Below are 19,086 nucleotides of genomic sequence, written 5' to 3' on the forward strand. Positions count from 1 at the left end.
CTATATTGGTATACCATATTCCCTGTATCCAGTATGCCGAATCTAATAGTCAACCCTCGCCCAACGTAAAATTAAAAACGACGACGGAGAGTGAGACGGCAACTGGAAATAGGAAGCAACAGTAGTGTAGTCAGGCGATTATTAGTCAACACTAGTCAATCTCAACAACAACCAAACCTCACACCACGCAAAGTAACAACACCAGCACTATGGCAGGAAAGGTTAAGCAAGTCGAATTCTCCTCTGCGGCCACAATTACTATATACCACCAGCCGGAAGTAGATAACTAGGACTTGAGATACTTTAGATAATTTGCATGGATTACAATTCTTTCTCAGTGTCTATTCTGTTTCATCTTCATTATGTATCATATTCTAACTCTATCGCTATGACGGCTTCCACCCCTCTATATCTGTATTTTAGGGGACCGACGAGATAGATGTATAAGCAGAGGTCCCAACTGTCCTCCCCACACCATGGAGCGTCTAGTCATGAAAGTAATATGTCCCTTCACTCTACCACACCACCTCCCCGTCATCTCCCCCCTTAGTTAAGATGCTTATAACAGTTGCATCACTGGCAGTGTTATCAAACATATGGGGTGATTTACCAACGCGCTCATAAATTTGCCTATGGGCACGGCATTTTCGGCCCAAATGGTCACAAGGTGGGAAATTAATATATGATTGTATTTTTTCATGCTAGATTATGATTTCTTTATTAGGACGGGACACTGGCGATGCCACGCCCTTGTTAGTGGGGTTATACCCGTCGAGAACCACGGGGCCGGAGTAAAGATGAGAGGCGCTGATCAGAGGGTAGAGCTGGTAGGGACAGTACGATGCTGTTTAGGGGACGTGGAGACTGGTGACGGTTAGACAGGGGTGAGAAACTGGCGACGGAAGAAGGGGTATGGGAGACTAGCGTCACGGGGGTATGATGATAGAGACCAACGCAAAAGAGAAAGTCTTCGACGTTTCTGGCCGTGAAGATGTGCCACCGAGATTGATCACCCTCCATCTCCTCCTCTACATACATACGTCAACATCGGCACCTAAGTGACTGCGTGCAAGTGAGATAGTCCGCGGAAACTCAGACACGGGAAATGCAGCTTTGGGTCCTGTAACTTATAGTAGAGCGATAGGGAGCCTCAGCTTCACCATACTATATATAGAACTTTAACTCGACCTCGATTACCGGTATGACTTGCCCCAACTTTGTTTTTACAGTGTGTGTTACATTCAATCAGTCGCAACGGAAGATCAATGCGAAGCCTACCAATTACTTGCTTGACGGCAGTTCTCCAGTGGACCTCATCAATTTCAACATTGCGAACAAAATGGATTCGCACACACAAAGTCCATTAATGGCAGAATACCGAGTCTCCGCTCTGTCACAATATGCGATCTTGCTATGCATGTCCCTGTGGTAGGCTTTTTAGAGGCAGGGGGGTGCTTGTGACGAAAAAGGGAGGCGACGACAGGAATCTACTGACAACAACATGACCTCAACAGCGAGAACCCCTTTCAGCTCGAACCCCGACAGCACAACCACCACAAGCCACCCACTTCCCTCCCCAACTACATCAAACCCGCTCATCCCCCCAGCTGATTTATGCCCCAAAGAAATTATGGTAGGTTTTTCCGTTTTGCGTTGGGCTGTGCTGTGCTCCGTGAGTGCTGAGGATGCTATATATACGTGTACACCGTCGCTAAGCTCGCGGGGGAAATGCTAGAAAGTGGGGAGATGAGGAAGGGAGGAGTAATGCGGGATGAGATGGTCGAATAGGAGCAGATAACGTGAGAAAGAAGACAAAAAGGGGGTTATTTCAGCATTTTAACTAACCTTCATAGACCACACTCCCTCATCCGCTCCGTCCCATCCATCCATACTTGCCTTCTCTCCCTTCTCCCCTCTCCATATCAACCTTATCAAACTCCACCCATCCCCCACATATCCCCCGCACATATGAAACCGTGCATCAAGTGTTTCTATATAATCCAGCGGTGCGCCCCGTCGTCTACAGATCTCAACTTCGCAATGCCAGTTGATCTCCCAAAACTAGGCCTCCAGAGGCCATCTGTGTGGGGTGCGCACACCTAGCTACCAGCGTCGTTATCGGTGGAACGCGGTTCCTCTAAAGTGGCAGCCGGGAGAAGCGCTAGAGAGGCGCTGATGACAGCGAGAAAGCAATGACAGCAGACTTCCTCGACGGTGAGAAGCCCCCGACAGCACCTCCCACCTCACACTTCACCTACCACACCCTATCCACGACACAGAAACCGCGCACCCACTCAACTCACTCTCCAACACCGACCACTCCTCCATCTCCTTGTTCCACTCCTTTATCTTCTCCTTCTCCTTTTCCAACCCACCGGCCGAGCTTCGCACACTATATAGATAGTTGCTTAATCCATGTTCAATGTTTCTTGTCGAGCTATGCTACGTGCTGCTTGGTGGGGCGCTTTATAGTCGTCTGGTCTGGTGTTTACTTTTACTAAGGGAGGTGGTCGAAGTCAGGAGATGGGGATGGGGATGGGGAGGGGGATGGGGGATGGGGGATGGGGGATGGGGGATGGGGGATGGGGGATGGGAGGGAAGGGGGAGGGGAGGGAGGGTGGGAGGGAAGAGAGAGTGGTAATGGTGGAACGGGGGAAGAGAGTAAGGAAAGTGGGGGAGATAGGGGAGGGAGGGAGGGAGTAAGGGTAGGGAGGGGGGGAGGGGGGAGTAATGGGGGAACGGGGAAAGAGAGAAAGGGGAGTTGGGAAAAAACGGGGGGGGGGGGGGGGGGGGGAAAATAATAAGGGGTAATAAGGGATGAGGGGGTTATATTTTTCTTTCCTGGGTTTTAGGGATGGGATGGGGATTCGTGCAGGTGTGTGGGCATGGTGTGGTGTGGCGTGTATATACACCCCCCCCTTTTTTTACAACTATCCCACAAATTCAACCTACTTATAGCAGTCTTTCCCGATCCCACTTGAATCCCCAGTAAGTGGCCTGAATTGAGGATCGCATGAGTCGATCACCCTCGACTACAACCATTAGACGGCCTTGTTGCCGCATCCACTGCGCTCATGAGTACTCAACCCATCTAGAGCTCCATTGTTGGAAGTTCGAAGGACGACTGCGTGGCTGCACGCGGATACAGATGGTTGGAGGACTGGTTGGGGTGGTGCTGCTGTTGGAGGTGGGGAATGCTGTTGTCGCTGGTTGGGGGGTGCTGTCGTCGTTGGGAGTGCTGCTGTCGTTTGCACACGCTGCTGTTGTCGCTGATCGGGGTGCTGTTGCTGTCATTAGGTGGGGTGCTGTTGTCGTTACGAGGTAGTCCTGTTGTCGTCGAGTGCCGCCCTGTCACCATCGCTGTCATCACAGCCCCTCTAACCACCCTCCGTCATCGTCAGCATGATCAGCAGTCTTCAACACGCCCGCATCTCGTGTGCCGAGCCGTCGGCCTTGCGCTTTTTGTTGTTGGCGTCCTCTGGTTCAAGGTTGTCTCGGCGATCGTGATCTGTTCCCTAGATATGTATTAGTTGTTCTTCAACATCTCCCGCACAGTCCCTCGTATGGATGATGTTTCTGTCACGGGTCTCTGTGGGTGTTGATGATCAAACACATATGGTTCATGGTGGAGACTTACATCGTTCGTCGGCACGCACGAGGGTGGTGAGAATGTGACTGTGACTCTCATAACTCGATCCGTTCTGACGATGACGGCTGTGCGGTGTTGTGGATCTTGCGGTTGTGGTTGTGGTGAGGCCGGGGCTTTAGTGGGGTGAATACCTATTTATGGGGCGGAGGATCTGGGAGAGAGGGAAAGGGGGGGGGAAGGGGGGAGGGGTGGGCGTGGAGATTCTGCTCTTGAGAAGTGGGGGGTGTAGAGAAGTGGGGGGTAGGGAGTGTGGAAAAGGGGAGAGGGTAGGAAATGGGGTGAGGGGGTAACCGGCAATGAGGGGATTATATGATGGGGATTTACTTCGGAAAATACAAAAACAAATTCACGCTGGCTTCTTCTTGCGGTTTCTTGCGCGGGTGTTGGGATGGGATGGGATAGGATCCATGCCTGTGCGTCTATATCAAAAAGCACGGCTCTCCCATCATACAAGTCCAGTCTCCAAACGCCAGCCTAATAATCTCCATTCAACTACGAAAACGGAATTCTCAAGGTCCTGGTCTTAGCACCACGTGGATAAAAGAAAGTCACACAGAGAGGCCAAAGCAACACACAGACAGAACAAAATTCAGCGGGAGGAAGCAGAGAGGAGTTGGCGGCTACGGCTAACTGGACGTAGATGCATCACGAGGACGAGGAGAGGCAGCTGGCGGCCATCTGCTTGCGCTGCTGCTGCTGTTGGTGTTGCGAAATGCTGTCACTGCTTGGAGTGTTGCTGTCGTTTGACTGGTTACTGTTGTCACCGCTTGGCTTCCTGATGCTGTCATTTGCCTTCCTGCCGCCGTTAAGTGCCCTGTCACTGCCGTTTCCCTATCGCTGTCATCACCCCCCCTCCCCCACTCTTACACATCCCCAACACGACCATTCTTCAACACCGACATCACACATAGCATCCCGTGTATCAGCACACACTAACAAGCTGGCTAGCTGACTCAGATAACCTTTGTCTGGCCCTCTATAATTGTTGTCTGATGACGCTTTGGGGCTGGTGGGGTCGGGGGTATGTATGGGAGGGTGTGGGTTTAGGGACCTGAGATGCGAGGGAGGGGGGAGGGGGAAGGGGGAAATGGCCCAGGGGGGGGGAGCAAGGGGTAATGAGGTGGGTTATATGATAGGGGTTTTTATAAATATACGAATTTTTCACGACAGTTGCTTGGATTCACAGTTCTTAGGATGGGATGATGGGATTCATGCGAGTTCTGTGATGGGTATATAACCCCCCCTGATACGAGCTGGAGTTTTGGCTGAAGTACACCACGTATTCATATTCGTAGTAACTGTGTGACAGGGATTTGTGAGCTTGCCATTGCATCGTCTGTCGCTAGAGATTGTTCACCCTTGAACTGCACATAAGCATGACGGAGGCTAGATTAGAGCAGAGACATGCTGATATCACCCATATCTAGAACCTGCGAGCAGGACCCAGTTAAAGACTATGCTTTGTGACGTTCCAGACCAATGAGAGGCGTTCCTCCGACGCATTATTAGGGCTGAACTAAACGAGACAACTGTTGAGGGATTGCGCGATGCCGTCAGTGAGATACGCACACTCAACAACAAAGTCGATGATATGGCCAACGACCCGTTGTCTAATGACACCTGTATGCTTAGAGAAAAGGATGGTCCGGGGGGGGGGGTTCGTGGGCGACACGTATAGGTGTGTTGCTGTCGTTGCGAAATGCTGTCACCGCTTGCGCTACAGCTGTCGTTTACCTGTCTGCTCTTGTCACTACTTCCACTGTTGCTGTCATTAGTAACCCTGCTGTCGTCACCGCAACTGCTTCTCGAAGTGGAAAGAAATGAGCCCATTGCCACTGCTTGCGCTGCTGCTATCACTAGTTCCCCTGTTGTTGTTGTTGGTGCAAATGGCGTTCTGCGTGAACCGATGTCAGCTCATTGGTCTCCGACGTTCGCGCATTTCATGCGCGGGTTGCAGGCACTTTTATGTCTTTTTGATCCGAGCTGTGGCGTCTTGCTTGCCCTCCTGGGGAGCATCAACTTATCGTCTTAGGAAATATGGATGGCGTGCAGATGCAATATGAAACGCCTGGAAAATTACGCAGAGGGAGGGGCGTCAGCGTCGGTTACCTGCCTGCTGTTATTACCTGGAGATTGGCATGGGAGTTCTGTCTTCGAGGCATGGGAGGTTGATGGGAGCGCGTTTTGGGGGGGGGGGGGGGGGGGGGGGGGGTGTTGGGCGAGCAGGGGGAATAGGAGGCGGGAATAATGGGAGTTATGAATTATAAGATAAGGGGAATAGGGGTTTGGGAATATACGGATTTTTTAAGGCTAATTCTTTGCCTGGATGATACGTTGCGGGATGGGACGTTGAGAGGTAGATCATACAAAGCTCCTCGTTATACTTTCTCAGCGTAACATTAAGATCGAAGGGAGTTAATGTTTTTTTGTATTTTTGTATAACGTACATGTATAACGAGTCGGCCACCCAAGCGAGTCGGCCACTTTCCACCGACCACATATATAGTATATAAATCAATTCAACAACAACGCCTTAAATCAATTGAAACTACTCAGAATCCCCATCTTCGGACGTCTCCCAAACTACTTGACAAGTTCGCGAATTATGGCCAGTTTGGCTACAGTTGCCACAGCGCCGAGTACGTAGCTGAGCCCTCTCTATACGACTTCCCCCCCTACATATATTCTCCCCTATAGCGTCAACCACACCCTTTTCTATTCGTATCGCATCTGCTTCAGGTGCCGAAAGTGATCCTCCAAGCTGTAGGCGGCTTTTTTTAGCCTTCCGGCGTTTACTTAGTAGGTCATTTGCTATACAAAGCTCCCGGTTCTCAGCTTCAAGGAGGACTAGTCTATGTGCTAGCATTGAGATACCTTTAGCCTGTGCATCAACTACGTTATATAGGTGAGTTGGAGAGCTACTCTGATGCCTAGCAATCCTAGATTTCAAGGTAGTAGAGCTTTGTACAGCCTCAATTGCTGTAGTTGGCGTTTTTAGACACCAGGAGGTAGGAGTTCCTAGCTGAGAGTTTGACGGCGTAGGCGTTCTAGGCTTAAAATCCAGGCGAGAAACTACTGTTTCAGGGTCGTACGGAACAAGGCCAGTTGCTCGGAAGCCAGCTCGTACATTATCTTCTCCCATTGAAGCAAAAAAGGCCTGCTGGAAGGCAGGAAAGAAGTCGTCTTTCGTAATATGAGTTATATGCCTCCGCATCATCTGCTCAATTGCCTTGCTATACGAAGCTTTTAATGGGCTAAAACAGCCTACATCAAGAGGCTGGAGGATATGCGAGGAATGAGGAGGCATACAAAGCGGTATAATATTATTCAGCTTGCAGAAATCGTCGAATTCAGTAGCCCGGTGGCTGTTGTGGCCGTCGAGGATTAGAAGCCTATATCCACCAGTTGTACGAGGCTTAGTACATCCCTCAAAGTGATTCAACCAATCTAGGCCTATCTCATTTGTAGTCCAGCCGTTTTCGCTCGGATGGATCCGCCAGGTAGATGGGAATTGGCCGTTGGTATACCAGGAGAGGAGGTGATATTTGCCCTTCACAATGATATATGGCGGCATCGCCCAGCCGTCTGCACATATACCCTGGATTACTGAAACCCATTCCCGATTGCCAGGCTGCTTCGTACGAGGTCTATTACGTCGATCAGAGGTTGTTACAACCTTAGCATGCGAGAGCATCCCCATTAAAAACCCAGTCTCATCAAAGTTATAGATATCCGAGTCGACAATACCGTATTTCGCAATTGTATTCCGTACAAGCGCAAACCAAGCTCGTATAATCTCAGGATCTTCAGCTAGGGCCCTCTGATAATCAATTCGACGTCGAAAATGCATCTTAAGGGCTGGTTAGCGTCGTACGAAGTTCCCTGCCCATCGTGAGCCGACACGCGTCACGTCGCGTACCCCAAGGAGGCGGTTAGCCATATCTTGTATGTCTTCGAGCCGGGGCGGAAATCCTCGCTCAATGAGATCGATAATACGATTAAGAAGCACATTCTCTTCAAGATTAGTCAATTTCCTCCCATTTGCAGTCATATCGCGTCGTGATAGTTTTCCAGCGCGTCGGTCAGCTAAAGTTGTCCGGGGAACATTATAGATACTTGCTGCAGCTCGTTCGGTAAGCTTAGGGTCGTTTTTAAGAGCTTCAATCGCTAGGATTATACGGCTTTCGTTTGAAGTGGATTCCATTTTTATATGTAGAGGGAAATGGTTGCAAAGTTGAAGGTGGTAGAAACGGTGGAAAGTGGCCGACTCGCTTGGGTGGCCGACTCGTTATACATGTACGTTATAACACTTCCTATCCTTGCTACGCTACCCTATATTTTTCTTACCTCGAAGCAGATTTATAACGACCAGCGAGCATGTGGCGCTGCGCGGACATGAAAAGACGTGACTTGATTTTTAATACAGACTATTTTGTTGGGGGGGATGGCGAGGTCGATGGAGATGCCCCAGTGGCAGAGTGTTATTCCTCTTGAGGCGGCGAGCCATCTTACTGTTCTTACCTCAGCGTCACTGACAATTGTTGATCAATCCGTGATCTGCAAGCTAAGGTCACTGCTCAAGTCAAGTGCCCTATATCTAGGATTTGACACCTAAATTTTCAAGGTAAACTATTGGCACAATATTAAGAGGTGACGAAGGCGCAAGGCGTGACAATTTATCAGTCTGTAGATTCAACCGAGGGAAGTTCTGACACCGCCCCTTTCTGGGCCAGCGCGGCGACAGTATGCATCCGACTTGTCTAGACAAAAGCCAATGCCAAAGAATTTAGCAGTGGGTCAATCATCGAAAAGACGTAGGTAATTTACAAGGTTCAGGAAGCTATTGTATGCCCCTTGGGTTTTGGCTGTGTCGGACTCCATGACAATAGGGGTAATGGACTTCATATTAGATATTCCGCTTATTTATGTTTAGTCACAGTAGACATTCTCGCAGTTGCTTGTATTTGTTAGTCTAGGTCAAGTCACATTTGCATCTTCTGTGTTTGTCGTGTTGATGTGTTGTTGATATGTCGTTGAGATATGGTCTCGGCGGCGCCGCCCGCCAAGACCGTTCTCCACATTAGCAACCATCAATCAACCCCGCCAAACCCCGCCATCACGCCTTACTCTAACTTCCACCTCCCACTCTCTCTGCCGACCCCTGCCTACCTCCATCACCAGCTCTTAGTACAACATTGCACGAGCCGTCGACGACGATATATCCAACCTCCATCTTCACTCACCGCATACCACTTCCGTTCAAGCAAGCTTCAAACCAGCACAGTCCGACAGCGTTGTACCTCGGCAATCAAGCTCCTAGCCTCAAAGACGGAACGTCATCATCCACAATGGCCGCCAAAACCGGAGAAGCTGCCGCGCGTGCGTTCTTCTCAACGCCCACCTTCGCTGTTGTGGGCGCTTCCAATGACCCATCCAAGTATGGAAACAAGAGTGAGTCCACGGCCTTGCCCTCTGTCCACCACCCAGCTACGGCTCGGCCAAAGCCCTTGGAGTCCACCCCATACTAACACCTCCGACCAGTTTTCGCATGGTACCTCTCGGAGTCCCTGCCTGTGACGCCTATCAACCCCACCGCCGCGACAATCACTGCGCTGTCGGCCGACCACCCCGCCGTCAAGTCTCTGTCCGCGCTGCCCTCCCCCAAGACCACAGCAGTTTCGATCATCACGCCCCCGAAGATCACACAGAAGGTCTTGGAAGAGGCCAAGGGCCTCGGTGTGCCGGCGGTCTGGTTGCAGCCTGGAACTTTCGATGGTGACGTTATGGCGTATGCAAAGGAGAACTTCGGTGTTGCGGTTGGAGGAGAGGGAGGTGGCGGTAGTGAGGGGTGGTGTGTGCTTGTCGACGGCGAGGCGGCATTGGTGGGGAGGGGAAAGCTGTAGGGCAATTACAAAATGGACGGGGATGGTTGATACAATAATATAGTGAAACATAATATCTATTATCAAAATGGTACATCGCGGAGTCTGGCTCTGTAATATGTCAAGTCGTGAGGAGGGAAAGGGAAGAGTGAGTATGAAACGAATGAAGAGATACAGATGCTGTACGAACGTAGTGAAATAACAGTCTCTCTTCTCAAGGTGATGCGCTAGGAACTGTACTCCAAAAATCTATCCCTAATCACTGACGAGTGTGAATCAAATTTACAGCAACTCAAGATAGCACGTGTGTACACAGTCACTCTCATACAAGTCTGTATTCGCAGTAGCTGTAGCTTATATATAGCTATCTCTAGAACTCGCGTCTTCACATTAAGAAGCCACATCCTTGATTGGGCGGGGTTGCTTTGAGAGGCGGTCCAGAGTGATATTCAGGATATCCGATGGCTCGCGTGTTGGGCGCACGGTTCATGGATCGCCAAAGAGCACCTTCAATTGACAGCTTCCGTGGAGCACTTCTCTATCCACACACGACAGTGTATAATATCCGGTGCAAAGCTGGATTGTGTCACTTGAGAATAACTAGGCGCCATCTCGATTGATATAATGTCGTCAAGTTCCAATACTCCGCAACCGCCACTAGGCAGCAAGCCTGCAGGACGCTCATCTCAGCGATTCTCGCGCCGTTCCGCCTGCGCCCGTTGTCGAGCATTCAAGCTGCGGTGTGAAAGAGATTTGGGGGCCGTGTCACAGCCTTGCAAGAGATGCGCCAGGGCCATGGCTCAGTGCGTGCTGGTAGGTAAACCGCGGCCAGTTTTGGGTCCTAGTGTTGAAAATCAGCGCCTGCCGCTGACCATTGCGGCGGCCCAAAGACGTAGCTCAAATGGCAGCCAGTATCAGATGCCTTGTCGCATCCTTCCTGCGGCGGTTGAAGAGTTGCCTGCCGCACAGCTTTACGACCGATACGATGATGGTAGCGGAAACCAGCCAGAAGTTTCGCGAGGCTCGGAGCATGCCTCTCACAGCCAAGGCTTCCTGCAGAATACAAATATCCAGGCGCAGCCACTGGAATCCAGCGTCATTGGCCCAGTTGATGATGCTAATGAATGCGGTCGCCTGCACGATGCTACCCCTGATCCATTCGATTTTGATTTTACGTTTGGTGCTGCTGGACATCGTCCAGACGAGGATTTTGTCAACTTCGACATTGAATTACCAACATCCTACACACGGACAGAGGCTCCTCAGAATGATATAAATTCTATTGATACTGAATCGCAATCTCTAAAAAAAGACCATCGAAAAAGCTGTCTGCAAAACTTAGCCGACCTCCACGCAAGCTTACTCCGAGACCTTGACGAAGTTAAGCTCTCCAAACCAGCAAATGAGTGTGATTGTTCCCGTTCTTCCGCCGAGAGGACCAGTGAGAATGGAGTGGCGCCGGATCACCCCGTTGGCAAAGTGCTCAGGAGCTCGGAGAAATACCTTGGGATTTTAGAATATTTTTCTCTTCCCTCGTTGCCACAACCATCGCTTCAGCAGAGAAGTTGCTCTTCTGAGGCCATTTCGGCCCATGAAGATCTTGATTTGGCCCTTGGCTGTGAGAATGATGGAGGCACGCCATTCGATTCCGATCGCTTCACCTCACTTGCCTCGGGTCTGGAACCAGACCTGTCCACCAGTTCCCTCCCCGCCCACTGCGATGTCCCGACAACTTTCTCCCTCCTGACGTGCTATATAAGCCTAGTCCGCATATTCCGCACAATCTTTAGTTGCATCTACATCTCACTACTCCCTCTGCCTCCTCCCACCTGGAACGCGCTTCCACCAATCTTCCCTGGGTTGCAACTTGCTGGGTTTGCTATGGAGAGGCAGATTGGAATGCAGATCCGGATTCTGCTGCAGGTCAGCGAGGATATGTTAGGGAAGATAGAGGGGAAGCTCGGCGTGGGTGCGGGCAGTGCCGGGGAGGGAGGATTGCTAGGCAAGGTGATGGGCAATGAGGTGCTAAGGATGATGTTGCAGGAAGAAGAGGAAGAGAGGCCAGAAGGAGGGTGTGGGAGCGTTGACTCGCTGAGAGGTGTGATGGCAAGTTTGAAAGGCTTGTGTTGAAGGGAGATGGCATGGACACGAATTTTCGACAGAGGAGGCCGTTTGTTGAAGTTGGTTGTGGATTACGACGTCACGCGAGGATCAAGTCCCATATACGCCATGAGTCTACAAATTTTCTGATGGCGCTGTGTGGCCGTATTTCAGGTAGTTCACAGCAAATTCGGCTTTCAGCTGAAGGGCCACGTAGTGGCTCGTAGTCATAGGCTGGAACATGCGCGAGCGGCGAAGTCCTGTCGCATGCGTACACAACATTTGGATCTGGCTTCAGCCACCATTCGGCTGGAGCTTCGAACAATTGTGCCGAGGATGTGCCATGCATGGTTTGAAGACGGTTTTAGGGGGAGCAGGAGTCAGATATCAAATTCGTCGCGCGGATGGAGGCCGAGATTTCTTAAGTAGAGGCATCAGTAAGGGCTAAAATGGGTGTGGGCATGGACAAGGAAACAGGAAGGGACACAGGCGTTGGCTAGGGCCATCATGCGCCCGCAAGGTAAACTCCGTTGCCACTCAACTGTAAAATGGAAACAGAAGCTAATTAGTGGAACAGCAATCATCCCTCAGAACTACTATACCTATTATTTTCCTGCCTCCGGAACTGATCTTGCGCAGCCTCCTCATGGCAGCTCGTCTCTCCCCTCCTTGATCTGGAGGAACACCTCAAAAAATTCCTCCATGTCCTTCGCGCCCTCGATCGTCTTACCCCCTAGATAAAACCGCGGCACACCTCTGCCTCGTCTGGCCTTATTCTCTTGCTCCTCTTTCTTCACTTCCTCCAGCGCCTTTCCATCCTCCAAGCCCTTCTCAACGGCACCTCTATCCATCCCCGCTGCAACTCCGATCTCCACCAAACTGGGTGCGTTGAAAATATCCTTCGCCTCCACAAAGTAGGCATGGAATAGCTCCTCGGCCACCTTGTTCTGCTGCTCAAGGCTGATGGTACCAGCGAGGTGCAGTAGCACGTGGCAAAGCGCCGTGCCGCCCACTACGCCGTCATCTGCCAGGAGGATCCCTTCCCCGGCGGCGATGCCCTTCAGTCGCGCCGCTATGGCGGGGGCACGCTCGGGTCCAATGCGGACAAGCATGCGTTCTGGGTAGTTGGTTAGTGATAGGCCTTTGTCGGGATGAGGAAGCATGACTTACCCCATCGGGAGACCGGAGTAGCGGGGGGGTTCTCGTCGAGAAAGTAGGGCTTCCACGTGATATTGAAGGTATCCTTGGATCCGTCGGGGTAGGTTTTGCGGTACATGGCTATTGCTTTTTGCAGACGACGGTAGCCTATGTAGCACTATTGTTTGTCAGGTATGAAAGGATGGGCGGATGAGGGAGACACGAACCCAGGGGCAGACCACGTCCGATACGATCTCGATATCGAAGGTCGTCATTTTAGAAGTTTGTTTGTAGGTAAATAGGGTAGGTAGAAAGCGTCTAAGACGTCCTCGTTTTGGCGTGGGAAGGGGGGAATATGAAGTTGAGGAATCCAGTTCTGCTTTGTTTGCCAGAATGTGAGATAATGAACGGGGTCGTCAACGTAGGCACTGTTTAACACCAGCGATGCGACAAAACTATAGGTTAATATCGAAGAGGTATATTGGATAGTAGACTCGGCAATAATAAATTATCAAATACAAATATATATACATATTTCGTGTAAAGCTTGAGGCAACAGAATAGTCCTCCGAACCTTCCGATTACAAAGCGCTGTTGCCATACTCAAACCCACCCAATTAGAGCTCGCGATAATTCATTCGGTCCAGCACAGCCAATAGGAGCGCACACGTCACGCCGAAGCTTAATTCGTTCTCCGACGCCGAATTCCGAGTTAGCGCACAGCAAGTGATGAGCGACACCCGCTTTGCTTATATTTCGATCCCAAAGCTACGCAAGCAAACAATGTATAACATCAGCAGCTATAGCAATAACTATTTGACGCCGTTTCCGATACCAGATGACACGGTGCTTTCTACTCCGCACCTTCTCTGGGGAAGTCCAAATGTGTTCACTGTTGAACCTCAGCATCTTCGTTTCAGGCCAAGTTCGAGACGGATCTGTGTCTGCTATGCATGGTATTTGTACGACAGGGACAGTATTCTTAGAATTGGTTTCGATTGCGCTAAAGACCTCTGACACTTGCTTGTTGTACACACCCAACAACGAGTTGGCCAGCAACCAACTTCTCACCCCAGTTCTATTCATCACTTCACCTCACTTCTACCTTGTAAAACACTTCTGTTCCATACTGACATGGATTACAGACATGGTTGGGATAAAAGGGACAGGACAACAGCTCCTATTTCGGATCACTCCCAGTTTCGGTGGTCAGGCTGAAAGGTACGCTTTGACAGTTCGGTTGCAACCGAACTGTCAAAGCGTACCACAAGGCTATTGGCTAATTCCTATTGAGCCGGGCGGGTGATATCAAAATATACATTACCCGTCGCCCGACCTGGCTATACGACTATGGAGAAATGTTGGTTTTCATTTTGAGACATTGCAAGCAACGTCGGTACGTGCCTCCGCTTTGACGTCCAGGATATCTATGATCATAGCGGATTGGCATTCATTATTTCCCAATGCATCGCTTGTGACGGCGGGTGGCTAACAGGGAATCCAGTCCGAGCGCACAGGGCGTGAAAACGAGCTCTGACCAGAGTTTCGTGATCTATAAGATGAACCGCTTGGCTCGCTCCCGTTCAGGGAGCAGCCTTGAGCTGGTATCACCTTTGGAACATATGAGTTATCTAGTCATAGCTTCCACCATCATATCAGTTCCAGGCGATTGAAACTTATTGCTTCTTGCTGTTCCTGTGAGGGCAATAGCATGGACTTCTCACCTGAACAACTGGCAGCCCTTGATGCAGAATCGAAAGGTCCCACAACTCTTGTTGTGGTGATACTTTTCACTATTTTGTCGTTTTTCTTCGTTTGCATGAGATATGTCTCTCGATTTGCGATTATTAAGAGGGGGAGTGCGGAGGATTATACAATCGGTGTTGCAATGGTGAGAGGCTTGTGTGTCGAGTCTGAGCTTTGTGCTGACTCTATTCAAGATACTTTCAATTGGAATGGCAGCCTGCATGATTGAACGTGAGACTCTATCGATGAATTTTCAAAGGGCATACGCTGATTTTACAGAGGTCAAATATGGCAATGGCCGTCATGCTGCGCTTCTGGAGCTCGACAACTTTATAGGCATTCTGAAGGTTATTCTTGTCCGACACCCCTTTGCTGTTCATCCGCATCTAACCATCATTATAGTATCTTTACTTCAGCATATTGGCCTACTGCATGGCCATCACCCTTACGAAAATTAGCATTCTTCTCCAGCTGCAGCGCATTTTCGGTGTCAACAAGCTCATGCATTTTGCAACACTTATAATGATGGCTGTGGTCGTGTCATACGGGATTGAATCGGTTACAATCGGGATATTTACTTGCACGCCAGTGCGTGCATACTGGGATTTGAAGATTCAAGCTACGTCGCGTTGCCTACCACAAGACAAGTGAGCAGCATTCCCACTACCCTTAAGCAGCAAGCTGACATCCACAGGGTCTACTATGCTAATGGTGGCCTCAACATTGCGATAGACCTCACTATTGCAACATTACCCATTTACTCGGTCTGGAAGCTACAGATCGACATTCGACAGAAGATCGCGCTCATGGCCGTCCTTGCCCTTGGTTGGTTGTAAGTTTGCCTGTCTCACAATATGCACGCCATATCCGTTTCACAGCTAATCAATTACAGCGTCTGCTTTGTGTCGATACTCCGTCTCCAGGCGCTCGTTGTATTATACCAGCACCCTGAGGATACAACTTGGTACTCGCCCGAAACCGCATACTGGTCATGTATCGAGGTAAACGTGGGAATTATCTGCGCCTGTGCTCCAGCGATTCGGCCCGTCCTTGTGCGCATCGTCCCACGTATCTTTGGCACACCCGACTACGGGAGCGGAGGGCGCACCTCGAAAACACACCCGCCATTCATCGAGCTCGGAGATAACAAATCTGCACCTTCCACTACAATCAGGTCAAATGGGGCCCGATCTGGCCGATCTGGCTCAAGGAATGAAGTTCAAGAGAGTGGCGCGTGGAGGGGGTTTGGTCGATTGGAGAAACCCCCTCCAGTTGCCCCAGCCAACACCACTACGCGCATAAATATTAGCCGTGATGTTGAGCAGACTTTTTGGCGTGGGGATGAGGATTCAGATGGATATAACAACGGCTTCAAGGGGAGCGGCGGAAGAGCTGAAAGTACAAGAGAATTAGTACGATAGGACATCTATAGCACCACGATATAATGAAGCATAATGATCAAAAGCCAGGGGTGCCATCACATGATTACTCAATTTATGGCGACCTACAAAATGCTAACGCATAATTATGAAGACATCAAGGATTCCATTATCACATGTTTACTAGAATTATGATGCCTTACAAATTGCTACGTCGCATTATTGAATATACATATCAGACATCCAAGCGTCTTCCAACACTTCGATATTGCAGGCTAATCATCCGGGCCGTACATGGTCTAGCCAGGATGATAATATCCGGACCGAAGGGATGCCAATCCAACGTTGAGAATAACCGATTCGCCAGCGACAGGGGAAGTGCCATAAACACTGTACCTGCTTCCACGCGCGCGTGTATATCTTTGTCATAAAGACCTTGATCGCTCGGTTCTAACTATACCCGATGCTACGTGCAGTATTATGCTAATTATACACTCTATCTATAGCATTATCCGCTATTGACACGAACTGGACTCCGCAAAATGAAGTCTTTAAAAGCTTCGACCGCCGCAGATCTAAACCCCGCAAATTTTGGGTAAACATTGTGTTGTGGTTTGGCCATCGGATTGAAGCCCGTCGTTCCATAATAGAAGGTCTTTCATCATTCACTTTGGAAGCCTCTTTGGAAGCCACGTGGCAAGGAATAACCATGCATTTTCTTGGCCCCATTCTTCTACTTGCTGCATTTCCGAGCTCGATCTCTGCAGCAAGTCTCATTCAACAATATCCAGCACTTCAAGTAGACTTGGGGTACGCCGTATATACAGGCGCCTTTGATGCATCGGCAAAGTTGAACACATGGAAGGGGTCAGTTACTGCTTTTCTCACTTCGATTCGATTCGATTTTCTCTTCGCTATTTTGTGAACCTCTCATTACCGATCGTTGCACAAACTTCAGTAATAACACTCATCTAATGGTATGATAGAATCCGGTACGCCGCCGCTCCCATTGGCCCCCTTAGATGGCAAGCGCCTCGGGCTCCCGTCACCAATCGTACCATCACTCCAGCCACAGAGTTTGGTCCAATCTGCCCGCAAAATTATCCATCAGTGCCGAATGCCCCCTTCATTCCTGGAAATGAGGATTGTCTCTTCCTCAATGTTTATGCTCCGTCAAATGCCATTAAACAGCCCGTCTTGGTTTGGATCCATGGCGGGGGCTACGGCTATGGGGATGCTTCCCAGGACATGACTGAGATCATTGCCGCAAATAACAATGGCTTTGTTGTCGTCGCTCTACAGTACAGGGTAAGTCGGGCGCTATTAATCTCATGTTTCAAGGCTGGGGCGCTGTGCAATATTGTGCCATTTGAGAAATTCTCCGTTACTGTTCTAATCATGCCACTCATAGCTCGGAGCATTCGGATTTTTGTCCTCGGCGGAGGTTAAGAGGAAGGGAGTTGTGAACGCCGGCCTGTTGGATCAAGACTATGCTCTCAAATGGGTTCAAAAGAACATCCATCTGTTCGGAGGGGACAGTTGCAGCGTCACCATTGCTGGGAATTCGGCTGGTGCTGGATCGGTTATGTATCATGCATTAACCAATGGTGGCACATCAGGAACGGCACTCTTTCAAAATGTAGGTTTCTCTATTGCTCGATGGTGATTGACACTGAGACTCACATTTATCCAAGGCCATCGTATCGTCGCCATATTTGCCAGTACAAAACAAGTAGGTTGCAATGATACGAAGACAGCAGCACGAACTGACACAAAGCAGCTACGATGCAACCTTCCCTACGCAAAGGTTTTACGATTTCTCCGTAGCCGCAGGCTGTCCGTCTTCGGGTTCTGTCTTTGATTGCCTCCTGTCTAAAGACTCTATGACTCTTCAGCAAGCCAGCTCTCAAATATCGACAACCCAGACATATGGCACTTGGTACGTTTTGATAATCTCATCATCATACTTTGTTACTCTCTGTTGCCTTCGTTCGTTCTCTCAGTCACTCTCAGTCGCTATCGTTCGCTCGTTTGTTCAGCTGCCCTCAGTCGATCTCGTTTTCTGGGTTGCTCTCGTTCTATGACCCGCTCACAGTCTCGTTCTAACGATATCCAAGGGCCTTCCTACCCGTCACAGACGGCACGTTCATCAAGCAGCTCCCATCCAAACAGCTACTCGCTAAAAAAGTTAATGGCAAGAGAATCCTTGTCGGGGTATGGGCTTTGCATTAAATCCCCAAGTTGTGACCCTCGGACTGATATTGTGACAGAGCAACGCAAATGAAGGGGCTCTCTTCGTACCCCCTACTATTTCTACAGAAGCAGATCTGGTTGCTTGGCTACATCTCGAGTTTCCTAACGTCTCCGACGGCGATGTGGCCAAGATTCTCGCTGCATACCCAAGCTCGTCTGGACCCGTCAATCCTAATGATCCCATGTTTGCAACAACTGGGCTTGGGCCAGCGACGGCCCTAAACGTTAGCCAAGTTGCGACAGGGCAGCAACAGAGAGGAAATGTGAGAAATTCTGATGTTCAATCATCTGTAGACGGATACTAACTTGAGAATTTTTAGAATATCTACGCCGAGGCAACATTCGTTTGCCCCTCGTACTGGCTAGCATCCGCGTATACAGGCAATGGCCGAACCGCATACAAATACCAGTACAGCGTACCATTTGGAGGCCACACCGATGATTTGCCCGCTGTCTTCGGACCTGCCCAGCCAAATCATAGTGATAGCTTTGTGGCTGCCTTCAGGAGTAAGTATCCGTCTGGTTCATCCGAACATTCCATAATCTTCCTGGATGACTAGCTAACTCACTATCAACAGGTATATGGGGCAAATTCGTAACCACCTCCAACCCGTCCATATCTGCCGCCCTCGCAAGTGGAGGCCAGCCCACTACATCATCGGCACCTAATCCTGTTACCAAATTCCCGGCCTGGACGGCGTCATCACCACAGCAGATCAATCTCAACATTACGGGCGGCACGCCATACACGGCCATCACGTTGTTCGGCGCAACGGTAACTCAGTTTCAGGAACCAGGTTTGAAGAACGCATTTTCCGTCGCCAGTGCGAATACGTGGGAGGGAGGAAGGGGTACAAGATGTGATTTTTGGCGAACTATAGCCGGGAAAGTTCCCATGTAATTATAATGCATAAAGACTAGATTATAAAATATCTATAAC

The 19,086-nt window shown here is 49.9% G+C and overlaps 6 protein-coding genes across 6 annotated transcripts; 5 read left to right on the plus strand and 1 right to left on the minus strand.

The window, feature by feature from the left end:
• Positions 1-5,117: 5,117 nt before the first annotated feature.
• On the plus strand, positions 5,118-5,827 carry VE01_10821 (uncharacterized protein). Its single transcript, XM_059464271.1, has one exon. The coding sequence runs from the start codon at positions 5,349-5,351 to the stop codon at positions 5,679-5,681; it is 333 nt and encodes a 110-aa protein (XP_059320254.1). The 5' UTR covers positions 5,118-5,348; the 3' UTR covers positions 5,682-5,827.
• Positions 5,828-8,754: 2,927 nt separating this feature from the next.
• VE01_07998 (uncharacterized protein) lies at positions 8,755-9,678 on the plus strand. The gene is made up of 2 exons (XM_018277426.2): positions 8,755-9,100; positions 9,191-9,678. The coding sequence occupies exons 1-2, from the start codon at positions 8,998-9,000 to the stop codon at positions 9,550-9,552; spliced, it is 465 nt and encodes a 154-aa protein (XP_018127376.1). The 5' UTR covers positions 8,755-8,997; the 3' UTR covers positions 9,553-9,678.
• Positions 9,679-10,061: 383 nt separating this feature from the next.
• VE01_07999 (uncharacterized protein) lies at positions 10,062-13,168 on the plus strand. The gene is made up of 2 exons (XM_018277427.2): positions 10,062-12,151; positions 12,209-13,168. The coding sequence occupies exon 1, from the start codon at positions 10,156-10,158 to the stop codon at positions 11,659-11,661; it is 1,506 nt and encodes a 501-aa protein (XP_018127377.2). The 5' UTR covers positions 10,062-10,155; the 3' UTR covers positions 11,662-12,151; positions 12,209-13,168.
• On the minus strand, positions 12,142-13,307 carry VE01_08000 (uncharacterized protein). Its single transcript, XM_018277428.2, has 3 exons — positions 12,996-13,307; positions 12,802-12,946; positions 12,142-12,748 (listed from the first exon to the last, which is right to left on the minus strand). The coding sequence occupies exons 1-3, from the start codon at positions 13,041-13,043 to the stop codon at positions 12,276-12,278; spliced, it is 666 nt and encodes a 221-aa protein (XP_018127425.1). The 5' UTR covers positions 13,044-13,307; the 3' UTR covers positions 12,142-12,275.
• A 191-nt stretch (positions 13,308-13,498) lies between these two features.
• VE01_08001 (uncharacterized protein) lies at positions 13,499-15,964 on the plus strand. The gene is made up of 7 exons (XM_059463925.1): positions 13,499-14,164; positions 14,273-14,659; positions 14,709-14,745; positions 14,794-14,861; positions 14,917-15,161; positions 15,209-15,346; positions 15,407-15,964. The coding sequence occupies exons 2-7, from the start codon at positions 14,480-14,482 to the stop codon at positions 15,933-15,935; spliced, it is 1,197 nt and encodes a 398-aa protein (XP_059319441.1). The 5' UTR covers positions 13,499-14,164; positions 14,273-14,479; the 3' UTR covers positions 15,936-15,964.
• A 451-nt stretch (positions 15,965-16,415) lies between these two features.
• Positions 16,416-19,064, plus strand: VE01_08002 (uncharacterized protein). The gene is made up of 9 exons (XM_018277430.2): positions 16,416-16,760; positions 16,880-17,201; positions 17,305-17,532; positions 17,588-17,625; positions 17,674-17,832; positions 18,011-18,107; positions 18,164-18,409; positions 18,467-18,653; positions 18,725-19,064. Exons 1-9 carry the CDS (start codon positions 16,603-16,605, stop codon positions 19,045-19,047), a joined length of 1,758 nt encoding a protein of 585 aa, XP_018127427.1. The 5' UTR covers positions 16,416-16,602; the 3' UTR covers positions 19,048-19,064.
• Positions 19,065-19,086: the final 22 nt, after the last annotated feature.

Source organism: Pseudogymnoascus verrucosus (assembly GCF_001662655.1).
Source record: "Pseudogymnoascus verrucosus strain UAMH 10579 unplaced genomic scaffold scaffold_46, whole genome shotgun sequence".
Taxonomy (NCBI): domain Eukaryota; kingdom Fungi; phylum Ascomycota; class Leotiomycetes; order Thelebolales; family Thelebolaceae; genus Pseudogymnoascus; species Pseudogymnoascus verrucosus.

Coding starts and splice junctions, on each gene's coding strand:
- VE01_10821 (XM_059464271.1), top strand. CDS start 5,349: ATGCTGTCACCGCTTGCGCTACAGCTGTCGTTTACCTGTCTGCTCTTG.
- VE01_07998 (XM_018277426.2), top strand. CDS start 8,998: ATGGCCGCCAAAACCGGAGAAGCTGCCGCGCGTGCGTTCTTCTCAACG. Junction 9,101..9,190: donor ATCCAAGTATGGAAACAAGA/GTGAGTCCACGG, acceptor ACCTCCGACCAG/TTTTCGCATGGTACCTCTCG.
- VE01_07999 (XM_018277427.2), top strand. CDS start 10,156: ATGTCGTCAAGTTCCAATACTCCGCAACCGCCACTAGGCAGCAAGCCT.
- VE01_08000 (XM_018277428.2), bottom strand. CDS start 13,043: ATGACGACCTTCGATATCGAGATCGTATCGGACGTGGTCTGCCCCTGG. Junction 12,947..12,995: donor CGGACGTGGTCTGCCCCTGG/GTTCGTGTCTCC, acceptor GACAAACAATAG/TGCTACATAGGCTACCGTCG. Junction 12,749..12,801: donor TACTCCGGTCTCCCGATGGG/GTAAGTCATGCT, acceptor CCAACTACCCAG/AACGCATGCTTGTCCGCATT.
- VE01_08001 (XM_059463925.1), top strand. CDS start 14,480: ATGGACTTCTCACCTGAACAACTGGCAGCCCTTGATGCAGAATCGAAA. Junction 14,660..14,708: donor ATACAATCGGTGTTGCAATG/GTGAGAGGCTTG, acceptor ACTCTATTCAAG/ATACTTTCAATTGGAATGGC. Junction 14,862..14,916: donor ACTTTATAGGCATTCTGAAG/GTTATTCTTGTC, acceptor CCATCATTATAG/TATCTTTACTTCAGCATATT.
- VE01_08002 (XM_018277430.2), top strand. CDS start 16,603: ATGCATTTTCTTGGCCCCATTCTTCTACTTGCTGCATTTCCGAGCTCG. Junction 17,833..18,010: donor ACCCAGACATATGGCACTTG/GTACGTTTTGAT, acceptor ACGATATCCAAG/GGCCTTCCTACCCGTCACAG. Junction 18,108..18,163: donor GCAAGAGAATCCTTGTCGGG/GTATGGGCTTTG, acceptor ATATTGTGACAG/AGCAACGCAAATGAAGGGGC.